Source organism: Ranitomeya variabilis, chromosome 1, assembly GCF_051348905.1.
Source record: "Ranitomeya variabilis isolate aRanVar5 chromosome 1, aRanVar5.hap1, whole genome shotgun sequence".
Taxonomy (NCBI): Eukaryota; Metazoa; Chordata; class Amphibia; order Anura; family Dendrobatidae; genus Ranitomeya; species Ranitomeya variabilis.
In genome coordinates, this window is record NC_135232.1 from 881,285,116 (window position 1) to 881,305,518 (window position 20,403).

General features: G+C 49.5%; 1 protein-coding gene across 7 annotated transcripts in view; it reads right to left on the reverse strand.

Annotated features, from left to right (window-relative positions):
- Positions 1 to 18,170, reverse strand: part of CENPE (centromere protein E) — a 211,295-nt gene extending 193,125 nt beyond the window's left edge. For 5 of the 7 annotated variants that reach the window (XM_077278140.1, XM_077278132.1, XM_077278125.1 and 2 more), the window contains exons 1-2: positions 18,023 to 18,170; positions 12,897 to 12,982 (exon numbers count right to left, since the gene is read on the reverse strand). In XM_077278140.1, coding sequence (XP_077134255.1) covers positions 12,897 to 12,982; positions 18,023 to 18,078 — 142 coding nt within the window. In that variant the 5' untranslated portion in view covers positions 18,079 to 18,170. The remainder of the gene's footprint in view (positions 1 to 12,896; positions 12,983 to 18,022) is intronic. The other 2 variants (XM_077278157.1, XM_077278118.1) reach the window with 1 other exon arrangement.
- Between the last annotated feature and the right edge of the window lie 2,233 nt (positions 18,171 to 20,403).

Below are 20,403 nucleotides of genomic sequence, written 5' to 3' on the forward strand. Positions count from 1 at the left end.
CGGGGACTTCGGCATCGTTGGTCGCTGGAGAGCTGTCTGTGTGACAGCTCTCCAGCGACCACACAGCGACGCTGCAGCGATCGGCATTGTTGTCGATATCGCTGCAGCGTCGCTTAGTGTGAAGGTACCTTAAGGGAAAAACCTCTCTCCCTTAACAGCACCCTTTCAAATTCCATCAAGTGGAGGCTGGCAGCTCATGGATGCTATACTGGCCCTTGAGAAAGGAGATTCAGGACCTTCGGAAAAACCCATGGATCACACACCGACATAGTTCATAGCCACAAGACACAGTGTCTTGGGCCAGAAGTGAGCAATCAACATGTCCCTTTGCGGTCCTGATTTTCTTAGGACTAGCGGAGTCAGGGCTACTGGAGGGAAGGCATATGCCAGACTGAAATCTCACAGGGCCAGGAAAGACTCTACCACCAAGAAATTCTCCCTGGGATCCAAGGAACAAAACTCCTTCGCCTTTTGGTTTAGTCTGCTGGCAAACAGGTCTATAACTGGGAGACCCCACATCCGAACTATCTGATTGAAGATGTGCTGATTCATCTCCCATTCTCCTAGTCTTAGCAGATTTTGGCTTAAGAAGTTCGTTCCCTTAAGTATGTAGAGCCATCAGGGAAAGGAGATGACAAGCTGATAGCTGGAACAAGCAATCTGTCACTTCCATCAATGATTTGGACAGAGTTCCCTCCCGGAGACTTATCTTATGTAAATCACTGACACTTGATTGTCCAAGAGTATCCAGACATGCTGTCCTTGCAGGGATACAAGGAATTTACTTACAGCCTGGTCTACCGCTAGCAATTCCTTTGCATTTGATGAAAGTGTTCTATCACTCCTAGTCCAGACTCCCTGGATGAACTCCCTCCATAGATGAGGCCCCCACCCTGTGGGGCTTGAATCAGTGGCGACAACCCATGTGATCTTAGCAACTTGTGGAACTCCACTGGACTGATTTGATCCAACTAACCACTAACGGAGGGATAGTGTCATCCTGCCTTCCACATACCCAAGGGGAGACTATGGGAAGGACTTCCACCAGATACCGAATAGGGAGTATCATGGTATAAATAACTCCCGCATACATGGAGAGAACGTTCCTGTATTACTACATAGACCACAATATTAATGGGTCATAATCAGTAGTTTGATACTTACATTATATTTGTGCTGCATGTACTATGGACTTAAAAGGCATCAGATCATGCATTATCCTGAATGCTTTTCATTTATATAACGTTTTCTGTAATATGTTTTGTGCTTGCTATATCCTCAGGTTGGTTCTCTAGAAGCATGTTTACCATTTGATTATGATCATGCTATGACTAGGGAAGATACAATAGCAGGAGAACCTGTCATTATTAAATTGATGCTTGGCGTATCAAAACTATTAGGCTTACATTGTATCCACACTTTTGGCCCTTTTTATAGGACCCAATGGGGCAATGCTAGTAAGCTCTGCTGCACTTTATAAGCAACGGGATCTCTGAATTTTGTGTTAGATACCCACACAATGACCTTCTACATTTTGCTTGGGTCCGTTTGCACATCACTCACTTGCACATAGCACTTTTTAATAAGTCATAACGTGACTTTTTTGTTCTTGTTTTTTTGAGTTAAATAAAAGTTATTTTTACCCATTTGCCATTTACGTCTTATTACTGGGTTGAATTACCTAGCTAAATAAGTGGTGGATCTTAAGTGGCAAAGTTAGGGGTCTCCACCATTGTCTGTTCTATGCAGGATTGACATAGCCTTTTCTGATAGGAGTTGGGCAATAAAGTCTTAGAAAGAGCGCACTCCTTATGCTTGGCTTTAGCCACACACTTCTTTTCCATCTAAAAGGAAGGACGGCTCTCAGCTGGGAGATCATCTCTGAAGGCAGCAGATTTGTCCACCTTGCTCGAGATTCACTGACGGGATCTGCCATCTCTTGCAGAACCCCCATCTCTGAGGTCCTGCTGCCCCCCACACTGGCACAGGACGCCACCGAACGTGCTCCTGCTGCCGCCCTGGATCAGTCTCCATTTTCATGAATAGACAGGGAAGGACCAGAGCAGAGGCGCCAGCTTCTTTATATACTGGCCTCTGTGCTCACTCCGGTACCCCAGATACATCCGCCCGCCTCCTGGCACCTACCAGTCAAAGCGGGCACGCTCCCCTTCTTACTGAACATGATTCCTTAGATGAGCCCACCCTTCGGACGCATCATTGGTCATAACAGCCGCCGCGCCCCTGCCATGCCAGAACTGCCAATCACCTGCCTGGGTATGCCGCTCACTTTGCGCCCGCATAGGATCCTGGACTGGCGAAGGCAGAGAAGGGATCACTGCCTGAACCGGCCGGCCAGGAATGGGATAGAATCTTCATCTTTTCCACAGATACAGGTAAGACTGTGCGAGGTTCCCTCGTCAAGGACAAGAAACTAACTGATGCGAAGGAGAGCTGTTGCCCTTTTCAGTCTGTAGATTTCCTGTCCTTAGTGGGTAGATCCCATTTCTCGTGGTGCCCTCATGGGCGATTGATAAAATAAAATTAAGACTGGAGTGACTTAGTCGAAGTCCTGACCTTAATCCGATTGAGACCTTAAAAAGAGTCGGTTCATGCTCGGAAACCCTCCAATGCGGCTGAATTACATTTCTGCAAAGATGAGTGGGCCAAAAATCCTTAAGAGCAATGTAAAAGACTCATTGCCAGTTATTGCAAATGCTTGACTGCAGTTGTGCTGCTAAAGGTGGCCCAACCAGTTATTAGGTTTAGGGGGTAATCACTTTTTTCCACAGTGCCCTGTAGGTTTGGATTTCTTTTTCCCCTTAATAAAGAACATTTAAAAACTGCATTTTGTGATTAATGTGACGAACTTGCAAAAGAATAGGAAATCAGGAAGGGGGCAAACACTAAGGGCTCCTCCTCACTTGCGAGAAATACGTCCGAGTCTCGCAGGTTAAAACCCTGCTCTGGCACTCCAGAGCGGAGCGTGCAGCTCCATGTATTGCTATGCAGCCGCACGCTCCGCTCTGCGAGACTCGGATGTATTTCTCGCAAGTGAGAAGCAGCTCTTATTCTCACAAAGATTGCACACAACCTTAAGGTACCTTCACACGAAGCGACGCTGCAGCGATAGCGACAACGATGCCGATCGCTGCAGCGTCGCTGTTTGATCGCTGGAGAGCTGTCACACAGACCGCTCTCCAGCGACCAACGATGCCGAGGTCCCCGGGTAACCAGGGTAAACATCGGGTTGCTAAGCGCAGGGCCGCGCTTAGTAACCCGATGTTTACCCTGGTTACCAGCGTAAAAGTAAAAAAAAAAAAAACAGTACATGCTCACCTGCGCGTCCCCCAGCGTCTGCTTCCTGACACTGACTGAGCTCCGGCCCTAACAGCAGAGCGGTGACGTCACCGCTGTGCTTTCACTTTCACTTTAGGGCAGGCGCTCAGTAAGTGTCAGGAAGCAGACGCTGGGGGACGCGCAGGTGAGCATGTACTGTTTGTTTTTTTTACTTTTACGCTGGTAACCAGGGTAAACATCGGGTTACTAAGCGCGGCCCTGCGCTTAGTAACCCGATGTTTACCCTGGTTACCAGTGTAAAACATCGCTGGTATCGTTGCTTTTGCTTTCAAACACAACAATACACAGCGATCGGACGACCAAATAAAGTTCTGAACTTTATTCAGCGACCAGCGACATCACAGCAGGATCCTGATCGCTGCTGCGTGTCAAACGAAACGAAATCGCTAGCGAGGACGCTGCAACGTCACGGATCGCTAGCGATATCGTTTCAAAGTCGTTTCGTGTGAAGGTACCTTTAGCCAACAATGGCACTAATTGAAGGGAATCTGTCACCAGGTTTTTGTCACCTAATATGAGAGCAACGATGTGTCACTTACTGAACCTGCTTGTTGCAGGGTTTTCTCAGCAGGAGATCATTAGCAGACTAGTAAACTTACTGCCAGGTAACCCTCCATATTCATGAGCTCTGTATAATCCCACCACAGATTGACAGCTTTCTGTGTACACTGTGCATAGGGAGAAACCTGCCAATCAGTGATGTGGGCGGAGTTATACAGAGCTCAGCATTCAGAGAAGCGGTAGATTTGCAGCACAGAAAAGAGGGATTTTTGGTTCTTACCGTAAAATCTCTTTCTTGGAGCCTTCATTGGGGGACACAGGTAATCATGGGTGTATGCTGCTGTAGCTAGGAGGCTGACACTATGCAAATAAAGATAACTCCTCCCCGGCAGTATACACCCTCCGACAGGCAACGCAGTTGGTGCAAAAGCAGTAGTAGGAGCCAGTATAAACAAACTCAACCTATGTACCAACCCAAAACAACGGCCCGTTAGCCAACACGGTACAAAATTAAGGGAGGGTGCTGTGTCCCCCAATGAAGGCTCCAAGAAAGATTTTACGGTAAGAACCAAAAATCCCTCTTTCTCGCTACATTGGGGGGACACAGGTAACCATGGGACGTCCAAAAGCAGTCCCAAGGGCGGGATAATATGAAAAGAGTTAGGTCGGCCAGTGCAAAACCGCCGCCTGCAGTATTTTCCTACCCAGGCCTACATCCTCAGAAGCCTGAGTGTGCACCTTGTTGAATTTTACAAAGGTGTGCATGGAGGACCACGTTGCGGCCTTGCAAACCTGTGAGGCCGAAGCTTGGTGACGAACTGCCCAGGAAGCTCCCACAGCCCGGGTAGAGCTCTCTCCCCCCGGGGGAGGCTGTTTATTTTGAACACGGTATGCCTCCAGGACAGCCGAACGGATCCACCGAGCAATTGTGGATTTTGAGGCGGGGAGCCCCTTCCGAGACAACAAACAGAGGATCAGACTTACGAAAAGGAGCAGCTCTGGAAAGAAAGACTCGGATTAGCCCTGACCACATCCAAATTGTGGAGAGATTTCTCCAAAGGATGAACTGGACAAGGGCACAACGAAGGAAGGACGATGTCTTCATTGATGTGAAAAGCCGAAACCACCTTCGACAGAAAGGAAGGAACAGGCCGAAAGACAACTTTGTCCTGGTGTAGGATCAGGAAGGGAGAACGACAGGACAACACCGCCAACTCAGAAACTCTCCTGATTGAGGTGATGACGACCAAGAAATCTACTTTCCAAGAAAGAAGCGGGAAAGAAATGTCCCAAATCGGTTCAAAAAGGCACGCACTGGAGGGCGCTGAGCACAAGGTTGAGGTCCCAGTGATCAACCGGAGGATGGTAAGAAGGTGCTATATATGAGCAATCCCCTGAAGGAAGGTTCTCACCTGGGAAAGAGAAGCTAAGTCTCTTTGAAAAAGAATTGACAGAGCCGAGACTTGACCCTTTAACGTGCTCAGAGAGAGGCTTGAATCGAGACCTGATTGGAGAAAGCCAAGAAGTGAAGGCAGGGAAAAAAAAAAAAAAAAAGATATAGGAGACAGACCGTTATCGCACCATCGGAAAAAGGCCTTCCAACACCTATGGTAGATACGGGAAGATGCTGGTTTCCTAGCCCTTATCATGGTCTGTATGACACGTTGAGAAAAACCTGCATCCTTTAGGACTCAAGCCTCAACGGCCATACCATTAAATTCAGAGACCGAGAATTCGGGTGGAAGAGAGGACCTTGCGATAGAAGATCTGGACGGTCTGGAAGTCTCCAGGGGACGTCCGCTAACATGTTCACCAGCTCCAAATAGCAGGCCCTGCGGGGCCAATCTGGAGCTACTAAGAGAACGGGAACTCCCTCTGACTATCTTTTTGGTGACCCTTGGAAGCAAGGGGAGAAGAGGGAACAGATAAGGCATCTGAAACTGGGCCCACGAAATCACAAAGGCGTCGCAGCCGACGGCCATCGGATCCCGAGATCTGGATACGTACTGGGGAACCTTGTGGTTGAGGCCATGAGGTCGACGTCCGGCACGCCCCACCTTTGACAAATCTGGTCGAAGACAGAGGGGAGAAGAGCCCACTCGCCTGACATGAGCCCCTGACGGCTGAGGAAGTCTGCTTTCCAATTGTCCACCCCTGGGATGTGGACAGCAGAAATAGAGGGGACGTGGTTCTCTGCCCACCATAGAATTTTTGTCACTTCCCTCATGACCTGCATGCTGCGAGTCCCTCCCTGGTGGTTTATGTAAGCCACAGCTGTGGCGTTGTCCGACTGAATGCAGACTGATTTTCCCGAGAGGAGGGACTGCCAGCGGAGGAGGGCTAGGAAGATAGCCCTGATCTCCAAGAGATTGATCAGGAGATGTGCCTCTTGAGCAGTCCAGCGACCGAGGGCTGTGAGGCAGAGAAAGACCGCACCCCACCCCTGGAGACGGGCGTCAGTGGTGACCTGCAAGCGGAGAGGGAGAAACGACCTCCTGCGCAGAACGGAGGTGGATTGCGTCCACCAAGTGAGAGACTGTCTCACATTGAGAGGGAGAAAGGGGCAGTCTAGGGAAAGTGGACTCCTGTCCCAAACGGACAGAAGGGCCAGTTGGAAAGGGCGAGAATGGAACTGAGCATAAGGGACCGCTTCCATGGAAGCGACCATCTTTCCCAGAACCCTCATGCAAAGCTAGAGGTAGAGGAGTAGGACACTTTAGGGCTTTGATGCCCCTCCGAAGAGAAAGGAACTTCTCCCTTGGGAGGAAGACCTGGGCCTGAATGGTGTTGAATTCCATGCCCAGGAATTCTAGACGTTGGGTCGGAATCAAGGTGGACTTCTGGTCGTTGATTATCCAACTGAGGCGGGTCAACGTGTCCAGAGTGATCTGGAGGTTCTGACCGAAGTCCGGCGAGACGGACCTTTCATGAGGAGGTCATCGATGTAGGGGATTACAAAAACGGTAATTAGTCTTACCGGTAATTGTATTTCCAGGAATCCATCAGGACAGCACCATTGGAGGACGTCCTTCTTACCCTCAGTGGGACAGGAACAACAAGCGGTTAAAAGGACCCTCCCCACTCCACCCACCAGTGATTTTCTAAGTACCACATCTGGATGGATGCAAAAAAGAGTTTAACAACAGTATATACTAATGTTACATCACATTAATAATTAATCATACTATAATTAATAGTATAAACTTGCAGTGGGAGGGAACTAGCAGTGCTGTCAGGATGGATTCCTGGAAATACAATTACCGGTAAGACTAATTACCGTTTTCCAGTTCACCATCCTGACAGCACCATTGGAGGAATACCAAAGGATGTTTAACTAGGGTGGCACTACTGCATGTAATACTTTTCTACCAAAAGCTAACTGATCTGATGAGACATCTAGTTTATAGTGTCTAGCAAAGGTAGAAAGACTGGTCCAAGCCGCCGCCCTACAAATTTGCTCAGCTGAGGCTCCCCCTTTCTCCGCCCATGATGTAGAGATAGCTCGAGTTGAATGGGCTCTAAGAATATCCGGGGATCTTTCCCTTGGTCTGTATACGCTAGGTTTATCATGGTTTTGATCCACCTAGCAATAGTTGATTTTGCTGCCTTACAACCTCTATTTGGACCCCCGTACTGTATGAACAAGTTAGTGTCTCGTCTCCAACCTTCTGTCGCCCCCAGGTATTTTAGAACAGTCTCCCTAACGTCAAGGTTATGGTAGACCCCTTCCTTTGTGTTTCTAGGGTGTTGGCAGAATGAGGGAAGGATTATCTCCTGATTTATATTTGTTGAGGACCCTACTTTGGGAAGGAAGGCTGGGTTAAGTCTTAAGACTATCCGGTCGTCAAAGATCTGAAGATATGGGTCCTGGATGGAAAGAGCCTGCATCTCCCCCAATCTTTTAGCCGATGTGATGGCAATCAGAAAGGCAGTTTTAACCCCTTCACCCCCGGAGCTTTTTCCGTTTTTCACTCCCCTCCTTCCCAGAGCCATAACTTTTTTATTTTTCTGTCAATTTGGCCATGTGAGGGCTTATTTTTTGCGGGACGAGTTGTACTTTTGAACGACATCATTGGTTTTACCATGTCGTGTACTAGAAAACGGGAAAAAAATTCCAAGTGCAGTGAAATTGCAAAAAAAGTGCAATCCCACACTTGTTTTTTGCTTGCCTATTTTGCTAGGTTCACTAAATGCTAAAACTGACCTGCCATTATGATTCTCCAGGTCAGTACGAGTTCATAGACACCTAACATGACTAGGTTATTTTTCACCTAAGTGGTGAAAAAAAATTCCAAACTTTGCAAAAAACAAAACAAAACAAAATTGCGCCATTTTCCGATACTCGTAGCGTCTCCATTTTTCGTGATCTGGGGTCAGGTGAGGGCTTATTTTTTGCGTGCCGAGCTGGCATTTTTAATGATAGCATTTTGGTGCAGATACGTTCTTTTGATCGCCCGTTATTGCATTTTAATGCAATGTCGTGGCGACCAAAAAAACGTAAATCTGGCGTTTCGATTTTTTTTCTCATTACGCCGTTTAGCGATCAGGTTAATGCTTTTTTTTTTGATTGATAGATCGGGCGATTCTGAACGCGGCGATACCAAATATGTGTAGGTTGGGTTTTTTTTTTATTGATTTTGATTGGGGCGAAAGGGGGGTGATTTAAACTTTTATATTTTTTATTTTTTTCAGATTTTTTTTTTACTTTTTTTTTTTTACTTTTGCCATGCTTCTATAGCCTCAATGGGAGGCTAGAAGCAGGCACAACGCGATCGGCTCTGCTATGCAGCAGCGATCATAAGATCGCTGCTACACAGCAGAAATGCCAGTGTGCTGTGAGCGCCGACCACAGGGTGGCGCTCACAGCCACCGGCGATCAGTAACCATAGAGGTCTCCAGGACCTCTATGGTTACAATGTACAAGCATCGCCGACCCCCAATCATGTGACGGGGGACGGCGATGCGCTCATATCCGGCCGCACGGCCGGATGCGGTAGTTAAATGCCGCTGTCTGCGTTTGACAGCGGCATTTAACTAGTTAATAGCGGCGGGTGATCGCGATTTCACCCGCCGCTATTGCGCGCACATGTCAGCTGTAAAAAACAGCTGACATGTCGCGACTTTGATGTGCGCTCACCGCCGGAGCGCACATCAAAGCAGGGGACCCGACATCTGACGTACTATAACGTCAGATGTCGGGAAGGGGTCAAAGGAGAGATTGGCTATGCCCATATCTTCTGATAACAAGTACGGGGTTTACACAGGGTATTAAGGACCAGGTTTAGGTCACAAGGAGTTGATTTTCTCAGAAGTGGTCTCATTCTCTGCGTGGCTCTTTGTAGACAGGGACGTAGGGGGAGGGGTGAGCATTGTGGTATGGCTTAGTATAGCCTACTCACGTGCCCCTGAAGCTGGTCAGTCCCCTCAGGTCTGGCAGTCTCCTCCATAGTGAGGACAAAATTACCATACAGCCGTGTGCTCCTTGTGTCAGGATGGCCGGCGGCATAAAGACCCCCGTAAAGCGTTTATATAGATTTTACCTGGTTGATCCTGCCCTCCTTACCGCGTCCACGCGGTTGACCGTGCTGAAAGGCCTCTCCTGAGGCCGGCGCCGTCGCTGGCGTCCCTCTGTCCGGCGCTCGTCGCAACCGGAAGTGACGCGGCCGCAGGTCCTGGAGCCAGCAGCGGCTGCCGCGCTGAGAGCGCTTGCCGGAGATGGACGCGGCCGCATGCTGGGATCGGCCGCCGTCTGGAGATGGCCCCCGTATACACCCCCAGCAAACAGGCACCCAGACCGAGAGCCCCCAGCATGGAGGAACGGATCCGATCCCAGGAGCAGCACTACACTGGGGAGGCTGAGGGACCCCCCATCGCAGGTATCAGCCGCAGATATCTTGAGGCAGGGAAGGGAAAGGCTGGGCCCCCCGATCCCCACCATCTGCACAGCACCGTCGGAGGAAAAGCTTGCCGTTCCTATCCACAGTGGGACAGGAAAAACACTGGTGGGTGGAGTGGGGAGGGTCCTTTTAACCACTTGTTGTTCCTGTCCCACTGAGGGTAAGAAGGACGTTCTCCAATGGTGCTGTCAGGATGGTGAACTGGAAAATACCTTTCGATCGGAGGATGGCCATGACCGTCGCCATTACCTTCGTAAAGACCATGGGAGCGGATGCCAGGCCAAACGGAAGGGCCGTGAATTGGAAATGCTGGTCCTGGATCGTGAAACGAAGGAACCTTTGGTGCTGAACACAAAAATCGGGATGTGTAGGTACACATTCCGAATGTCCACAAAAGCACAGAAATTTCCCCGGTTCCATGGAAGCGATCACAGAGCACAGAGACTCCATCTTGAAATGCCGAATCCAGAGGTGGCGGTTCAACTGTTTGAGATCCAAAATCAGGCGAAGAGAGCTGTCTTTTTTCGGAACTACGAAAAGATTTGAATAAAAGCCGGAAAACCGCTGGTTGGAAGGGACTGGGACAATTACCCCGGAGGCGAGGAGGGAATCGACAGCCCAGAGAAGCCCTGGTACATGGGAGGGCTGTTTGGGTGGACGAGAGAGGAAGAAACGTCTTCCTGGGGGCGAAAAAAAATTCTATTTTGTAGCCTGATGTAACGATCTCCTTGACCCAGGCATCGTCGACCACCGATAACCAAGCCTCTGAAGCGAAGAAGCCTGCCTCCCACCCTGGAAAGATTTCCAGGTGGGGGTGACCCGTCATTTAGAAGAAAATCTGTGGTCGCGAGGACCGGAAGACTTGGAGGAGCGGCTTTTAGCTCTCCAGTGAGGGGTAGGTCGTAAAGAAGGCTTCCTTCGTTCCCTTTGAGAGAAGGGCCAGTCTTTCTGAGAGGCACCACCCGATTAAGCGAAGGAGCGAAAGGATTGGGGACCCTTTCTATTGAAGGGACGCCTAGGCTTAGATTGCTGAAGAAGTGCTCTTACCGCCAGTGGCGTCTGAAATCATTTGGTCTAGCTGTGCGCCAAAATACCTGGATCCTTGGAATGGCAGACCTGTGAGGGATTTTTTGGAAGCGGGATCTGCGTTCCACGCCTTCAGCCAAAGGACACGGCGAATGGCGACAATGTTGCCGTTTGCCCTAGCGGAGCAAGCAGCAGCATCCTGAGAGGCATTCAAGAGGAATTTCCCAGCAAGTGAAATCTGATCTTCTAAATCCGCTAACTCCTGTGCAGGAGCCGAAGCTACAATGCCTCTGCGTAGGGTCTTGGCCCATGCTGACACCGCTTTCGCCACCCAAGAAGAGGCGAAATTGGGACAGAGAGAGGCGCCAGTAGCTTCAAAGGACGATTTGCCTATCCGTGGGGTCCTTCAGAGAAGCCGCATCAGGTATGGACAGCACTGTCTGGGAGAATAATCTAGACACAGGAGGATCTACCTTGGGTGATTCGGACCATTTCTTAACAAGGTCTGAATCAAAAGGGTATAGAATGTCCAGACGTTTCCTTCCCGGGAAGCTTTAACTGGGATGTTCCCAGTGTCTAGACGTAGTGCTGTCAAATTCATTGTGATTGGGAAAAACTCTAGAAGGACGCTTCATCCGTTTGAAAGAAACGGAGATGTCCTGAGAAGCGGCCTCTTCTTCCTTAAGCTCAAGCGTTTGAATAATGGCCGAGATAAGGCTGTCAACCATATCCTGCGTCTCGGAAGTCTGATTTGCATCTGAGTCAGATTCCGACTGAGACGATACATCTGACCCGACGTCCGCCTGTGAGGAGGGGAAACAGGCAGAGAGGGGGTATTCCAGCTGACGCAGTGGGGTCCGGAGAAGTGGATGAAGAACTAGACAGAAACCGCTTTCTGGTTCTTTTCTCAAGTCTGCCCCTTGGTCAAGGGGCAGAAGGGGCATGGTCGAGCAAATAAAAACCGGCGACCTGATAGGACGGCGGTATAGAGGGACGTGGCCCGCCTAAGTATGACCAATACCAGCGCTGGGTTCGATGGAGAGACGTACCCAGCGCTGAGAATATCCAGAGAGGGAGCGCTGAAAAGCATTGGGGTGTGACCTTACCGTGCGAAGCCCGCCGGAAGCAGCGGCAGGGAAGCGCACGCTGCAGGGAAGAAAAGGGGCGAATTTCAAGTAAAGGAGTGTCCGCTATGTCCCCCCAAACGTGCCCCCATAAAAGGAGCGCCCGAAACTGTGGAAAGCGCTGCACAAGGTAGCGCTGCGGAGGCTGTGCTTAAAGAAGCTAAGTCCCTATGAAAAGGCAGGACGGACTGACTGAGGACGGACTTTGAGAGAAAAGATTCTCTGTACCTGATCTTGTCCCAGTCGAGGATCACGTCAGGAGCCGGCACAGAAGACGGTGTCAACCCCTGACAAGGGGGAGGCCACCGAAGGTGACCGCCGTCTTCCTCTCAGGGATGAGGAGGGGATAGGGCGAGGACTGGCCACCAAGATAGTCCCCCTGAAACACCCATAAGGGTGACAGGGGACAGAGTCCTGCCCAGCGAGACCGAGAGGGTGCGAAGTGGACGATACCACATATCTTGGTCGCATAATGAAGGGAAAACAGGGTGAGAAAAAAACTGCACCCTGTTACCCAGAAGAGAAATCTGAAAAAGAAAGGGGAAATGATTAATAACACACAACAAAACCCTGTAAGGAAAAATAAAGCGGATCTGGTGTTAGATCCAGGTCCTCCTCCTACAGACACTAAGCAAAAACTGAGTTGCCTGGTGCCTGTCAGAATGTGTATACTGCCGGGGAGGAGTTATCTTTATTTATTTGCATAGTGTCAGCCTCCTAGCGACAGCAGCACACACCCATGGTTACCTGTGCCCCCAATGAAGTGAGAAAGAAACAGTGATTTTTATCAAAACTGCGGCAAGGAGCTCAGTAAGTGATACATCACTGAAATCAGGGTCTTTGCCCCTACATAATGTTGCTCTCAGATTACTTAGCAAAAATCTAGTGACAGATTCAATTTAAATCAGAAAGTACAGTAGGTTTATATAGAGCATAAAACATTGCCTTAAAAACAGCAAGATATCAAATATCAAGAACTACAAGTGCTTACCAAAATTGAAAGACCGTGAGCCATCAACTTGAGTAATGGTGTTGTTCTCAGCTTTCCATACTAGATTCACTTGTTCTCCTTGTTCTCTGTAAATTAGAGGATGGACGTTAGTGTAATACAGATCACTGCGCCCATCATGATACCAAATGGATTTACTGTCAAAGTGAATAAAACATTGATGGACTCCGGGCTGTTGCAGAGCTGTGGCCACTCGTAAGGCTGGGGTCACACTTGTGAGTTTGGCACTGCCGCCAGCGCTCGGACCAGAGATGTGGCTGCGTGTATTTCTATGCAGTCGTACGCTTCGGTCCAAGTGCCGGGTACTGATGAGAGTTTATTGCATCACACTCACAAGTGTGACCCCGGCCTAAGTGTTCTCCTCACGGGTTCTCCCAGCCATCCCTTGTCAACAAGCTCCACTCCTTGAGAGATCCTCCTTGCCATCCCTGTGACACAGGAGGAGGGCTGGCCTGATTAAGCTATAGAATACAATGGAGATAAGAAATATTTGGAGTGTGACCAACTCTAATACATTGCACACTGACACTCCCTTCTAAGGGCTCATTTCCACTGGCGAGGAAAACGGACGAGTGCAATCTGATAAAAAATTGGATTGCACTCGGACCAATGTTATTCAATAGGTGTCTTTTCATTTGCGATTTTTTTTCTCAGCCGAAATCGGACTGAGAAAAAAATCGCAGCATGCTGCGATTTGCTGCGAGTCTCGGATGAGAATCGCCAATGCAAGTCAATGGGTGCGAGAAAAAAAACGGACGGAATACGGACCATCCGTATTCCGTCCGTTTTTTACGGATACATCACCATTCTGTGGCCTAGAACACTGTCCATGTCCTGTAAATGACTGTATAAAAATAGTTGCAGAGAAATAAAACGGATTGCATACGGATGTCATACGGATGGTGCGATTAAAAATCGCATTGCACTCGCATGACAATCGCATACGCTACATCCCTTTTTTCGGTCCAGATTACGGACCGATTTGTCTCTCGCCAGTGGAAATGAGCCCTAAGGGGGAGAACTTTCTCGTGCTCGGTGGGATCCCATCGATCTAAAAATCATCGCCTTTCCTGTGACTAAGTGACACTTTGCTCCAGCTAAAATAAAGGGAACCTGTCACAATAAAAAAAAAATAATCTGCATGCCCCATAGTATAGAGCAGGGGGACTTGAGAAGATTCATGCATAGTTTTTCGGAAGAGATCCAGTATAACTTGTGTTTTCATCATTTAAAGGGGCTATCCGGGACTTTATTCTTGTATATGGGGCTAAGAACCAACAGGCAGGCGACAACTACCTGATGTTCGGCCCCGGGACTCGCTCTGCTGGCATCTCCCCTTTTTTTCACCTCACATCAACATAGAGCAGCCTAGAAGAAGAGCTGCTATCGATGGAGATGTGATGCCGATATTATCCTGATTGACAGCCGACTTCCCGCAATTAGGCAGTGGAGGAACAGCTCAGCTGTCAATCAGCATGACATCGGTAGAGATGCTCCTTCAGCAGAGCAGTGGAAGAAAAGGAGCTGCTCTGTCACCAGGAAGTCAGCAGAAACAGAAGAGTCGCCGGCAGGCTCAGTCTGTGATCGCTCTAAGCTAGCAGAAATAGTCACAGGGTAGAATAGCAGGCAGTTAGGAACCACCGGTCCGTCAGTCCTCATCCCCATATGCAAAGCTAAGAGTACCGGGTAACTGCTTCAGCTATGCCCTTCCTGGGATCTACAGGCGAGTGTCCTATCTGATGACGGCTCTCGTATCAGGTCTCAGTCAGATGTCTGATTTTCATGGACACAGCCTGTATGGCGTATAACACACTGCCCAGCGCTCGGACCAATGTAATGCTATGGGACACGGCAGATCTGCCACTATGTTCTCATGCCGACTTCAGTAGATTGAGAAGTTATTTTCTCCGTCTCCTCTGCAGCTGTGCTGTGCTTCCCTCATGGAAGAGATCCGGAGCACTGACACTCGCAGCAGAGCCGGGACGGAGCGTCATTAGCATACAACATATTATTCCTACCTGTGATAGTCTATAGGGCAAGTCACATGGCCGTGATCTTTCACAGAGCAAGCGGTGCCTGCAGAGACAGCTGTCAATCACTGATGGGACTTAGTCTAGTGAGCAGTCCTAACAGGAGACTTAAAGGGGTTGTTTGGGACTTTTAGCATGAATGGTCTGTTCTTATGATAGGTCTCAAAGTCTCATCGGTAGAAGTGACATATGGCCGCCCCACCAATCAGCTGTCCCCGGTGACCAGACCTGTACAGCTACATCAATGGAATAGGGGCTGCGGCCGGGCACTGCACACCTACCCCTTACTGATGTGAGCAAGGGATGCTCGGCCGCAACTACCATTCATTGAGGAAGCGGTGCAGGTCCAGCCACAGGTAACAGCTAATAAGACAGGGGGGCCCGGTGTCACCCCCCACCAAACAGACAATGATGACATATCCTAAGGACAGCCATTAAAGGGAACCTGTCACCCCATTTTTTCGCCTGTAAGCTGTGGCCACCGCCATCAGGGGCTTATCTACAGTATTCTGGAATGCTGTATATAAGCCCCCGATGTAACCTGAAAGATGAGAAATAAAGGTTAGATTATACTCACCCAGGGGCGGACCCGCTGCGGTCCGGTCCGATGGGCGTCGCGGTCCGGGATCTCCCATCTTTTTACAATGACGTCCTCTTCTTGTCTTCACGCTACGGCTCCTGCGCAGGCGTACTTTGTCTTTGTCTGTTGAGGGCAGAGCAAAGTACTGCAGTGCGCAGGTGCTGGGCCTCTCTGACCTTCCCCAGCGCCTGCGCACTGCAGTACTTTGCTCTGCCCTCAACAGACAAAGACAAAGTATGCCGGAGCCGCAGCGTGAAGACAAGAAGAGGACGTCATCGTAAGAAGATGGGAGGCCCCAGACCGCGACACCCATCGGATCGCCCCTGGGTGAGTATAATCTAACATTTATTTCTGCGCCGCACCTTATAGGCGAAAAATGGGGTGACAGATTCCCTTTAGTGGTAAAGTCCCAGATAACCCCTTTAATTATGAAAACAGCGGTTTCCTGACAGCCCCATCCAGGCTCGGACGGGCCCACAGGTTAACAGGGAAATCCCCCGGTGGGCCCCTGTGCAGATCTGAGCCCTCAATCCCTCTGTATGGGCAGTACTTGGCATAATTCACTTTATTCACTCTGTACAGAAAAAAACAGCATCTCATCATTCATTGACTAAACTACCCAGCTTATTATTATACTAGATGGTGGCCCGATTCTAACGCATCAGGTAATCTAGAATATGTATGTCCACGTAGTACATTGCCCAGCGACGTAGTACATTGCCCAGCGACGTAGTACATTGCCCAGCGACGTAGTACATTGCCCAGCGACGTAGTACATTGCCCAGCGACGTAGTACATTGCCCAGCGACGTAGTACATTGCCCAGCGACGTAGTACATTGCCCAGCGACGTAGTACATTGCCCAGCGACGTAGTACATTGCCCAGCGACGTAGTACATTGGGCAGTCATGTAGTATATTACCCAGCCACGTAGGATATTACCCAGCCACGTAGGATATTACCCAGCCACGTAGGATATTACCCAGCCACGTAGGATATTACCCAGCCACGTAGGATATTACCCAGCCACGTAGGATATTACCCAGCCACGTAGGATATTACCCAGCCACGTAGGATATTACCCAGCCACGTAGGATATTACCCAGCCACGTAGGATATTACCCAGCCACGTAGGATATTACCCAGCCACGTAGGATATTACCCAGCCACGTAGGATATTACCCAGCCACGTAGGATATTACTCAGCCACGTAGGATATTGCCCAGCCACGTAGTATATTGCCCAGCCACGTAGTATATTGCCCAGCCACGTAGTATATTGCCCAGCCACGTAGTATATTGCCCAGCCACGTAGTATATTGCCCAGCCACGTAGTATATTGCCCAGCCACGTAGTATATTGCCCAGCCACGTAGTATATTGCCCAGCCACGTATGTCACAGGTTAAAAAAATAAACATATACTCACCTTTTGCAGGCGCGTTGTAGTTCTGTCGCCTGCGTAGGGTGCAGGCTGCAGCTTCCAGTCCCAGGGTGTGATGACATCGCGGTCACGTGACGTCACGGCAGGTCCTTCTCGCGCAGGACTTGTGATGACGTCGCGGTCACATGACCGTGACATCATGGAAGGTCCTTCTCCCGGACCATCCTTACCACCGGAACGTGCCGCTTACATGGACCGGTCACCGGAGCGTCGGAAGGTGAGTATATAATGATTTATTTTATTATTATTTTAAACATTAGATGTTTTTACTATTGACGCTGCATAGGCTGCGTCAATAGTAAAAACTTGATCACACAGGGTTAATAGCGGCGGTAACGGAATGAGTTTCCCACGGCATAACGCGGTCCGTTATCGCTGGCATTAACCCTGTGTGAGCCGTGACTGCGGGGAGTATGGAGCGGGCGCCGGGCACTGACTGCAGGGGAGTAGGGAGGGACTAATCGGACTGTGGCCGTCGCTGATTGGTCGCGGCAGCCATGACAGGCAGCTGGCGAGACCAATCAGCAACTTGGATTCCATGACAGACAGAGGCCGCGACCAATGAATATCCGTGACAGACAGACGGAAGTGACCCTTAGACAATTATATATATATAGATAGAGATGTAGGTAAGTTTGGGAATGAAGGTAGTGTAATATTTGTATGCAGGTGAAAACTGGGCCCCCTAAAGTCAATGTTACTGGTGGGCCCTTGTCACCCCAGTCCGACACTGGCCCCATCACTCCAGGCTGAGCGGACGCCATTCCTCTGGTGACAGGATCCCTTTAATGGCTGTCCTTAGGATATGTCATCATTGTCTGTTTGGTGGGGGGTGACACCAGGCCCCCCCGTCTTATTAGCTGTTCCCTGTGGCTGGACCTGCACCGCTTCCTCAATGGGATGGTGGTTGCGGCCGACACTGGCCCCTTACTCCAGGCTGAGCGGACGCCATTCCTCTGGTGACAGCAGGAGGGCAGGGCCGCGCTGGGTGTCCTCTCCCCGGCCGCAGCCCACCCTAGTCCCACATATACGGAGCTGGGGCCATTGCCGGCGGTTACCTCAGGATGAGCGGCCGGACCCTCAGGCACACTTTCACCGCGTCCTCCACAGACATGTCGCCACCAGGTACAGCTGCTATCTTCTCCCTCCCATCCCAGCTGCCAGCGACGCTATGAATTTGAATTTCCCTGGAACGAAGCGCTGATTGGTTACTCTCCCCAGTGACGTTACGTGTCGTCATCCGGGCCGGACTATACCATTCGGAGTTGATAGCATTTCATGCCTTAGATAAAGCAGAACACATTCATAACTGTAGTTGACCTGGAGGGCACAATATACTTAGATAAGTAATAGTTACAGATTTGGATCTAATTGTAGTATAAACATGCCGCACATTGTTTCCCCCGGCATAAGGTGAAAATGGTCTATTCCAGTGTGCCTGTGTACGGAACGCTGAGAGGGACAAACTACTTAGCATTGCGAAATTCGAATATCGGCGTGATGATGATGAAGGCGTTGCTCTGGTTTCTATGTCGGCGGGCACTGCGGGTCACGGCTCGGGGAAGGCTGTGCTCTATGCAGGGTGATGCAGATTCATCTGCAGTTGTCAGTCTTTGTTTTCACCTGCAGGGGGCACATGCACTGCAGCCTGATTGTGGGCCCCAGGACTTACACAGGGGCCCAGGGGCTTCACAGCCCAGTGGTGGGGAGGAGCTGACCCCATTTGTGTGCCACTGAGGGGCGCATACCGCAGCGGGGCGTTATAGGGGTCGCCCATCTATTGGAGATAACCTTTTTTTATCTAATTTTGTGTATTTGGGGCTTAGCATCATTTTTCCAATTGGGTTTCGTTACAAATGTTGCCCTAACTTGCTTTTACCTCAGGCCCAGTGTCTCTGCATGTTATGTGGTCTGTGGCCATGAATTATCGTCACCAGACTCTGTCTTAAGCCTTTAAAACATTTGTCTCCTTTTTATTGTGTCCCTGGGCGCTGTTTGGTGTGAGAGACCAACCGCGCTAACTCGCGTCCACCACCAACGCTCCACCGCTGCTCCCAATGTCTGCCAATGGCTTTAGTGCTAACATCACACCGACAGCGGGGCAACCAATCAGTGAGCTCAGCAGTGCTGAGAGGGGCGGTCCATCCGTACTGGCAGAGGCTCTGAGCTACTGATTGGCTACAGGGCTGTCAATGTGACGTGTGCACCGCAGGCAATGCCATACACGAGAGCAATGGCGATTCTGGTGGACCTGGGTAAGGTGAGTACAGCGTGCTTTGTTTTTCTAATACTAAACTGCGCCCAGGGATAAACCCTTTAAGTCTGGGAGAACGAACTCACTGATGGATTCTCAGTTAACTCAGGGCAGGAGCAGTGGCCTCTCTGCACTATATCCTTGCAGCGCTGGGGTCCTGGGTTCAAATCCCACCAAGGACATCATCTGTAAGGAGTCTGTATGTCTCCCCGTGTTTGGTGGGTTTCCTCCCAGACATACCGCTACGGGATTTAGATTGTGAGCCCCAATGGGGACAGTGCCAATAATGTCTGTAAAGCGCTGTGGAATTAATTGCGCTATATAAGTGAGTAAAATCAATAGCTCATTCTGCACCAGCCATAGACAGTGCAGCACACAGGCTATAAAAGGCATTTTTATTGAAACCCAATTTAAAAACTAGTTTTCAGCCGAAAAAACAAATATTAATTGGATTTCTGCGGATCAGGGAGTATAGTGTTTGTTTATTATTTTAATATTTTTTACAGGTGAGCAATGGTATCGGGGATCAAGGTGATGGTGAGTATGTACTCTATGTTGTATGTACTGTATTTCTATATGTATGTACTGTTGTATGTTCTGTTGTATGTACTGTTTGTCATATGTTGTATGTTCTGTTGTATGCACTGTATGTCATATGTTGTATGTACTGTATGTTGTATGTACTGTATGTCATATGTTGTATGCACTGTATGTCATGTTGTATGTACTGTTGTATGTTATATGTTCTGTTGTATGTACTGTATGTTGTATGTTCTGTTGTATGTTATATGTGGTATGCACTGTATGTCATATGTTGTATGAACTGTTGTATGTTGTGTGTACTGTATGTCATATGTTGTATTTACTGTATATTGTATGTACTGTATGTGTGTATTAATTTTTTTTTTTTTTTTTACATTCAACACAATAGCCGGATGATGGGACTACTACTGACCCATCATTGGCTAATGTGTCACTCACTGTCACTGTAGCAGGCATAGCTCGATGGGACTTGCAGTCCCATCGGACGATGCCTGCACACACACACGCACCCCCCCCCCCCCAAAGACCTCCCCCCCCGAAAGCCCCACACAGACTCCCGACATCCCCGCAGACTCCCGACAGCCCCGCACAGACCCCCGGCAGCCCCACACAGACTCCCGACAGCCCCGCACAGACCCCCGG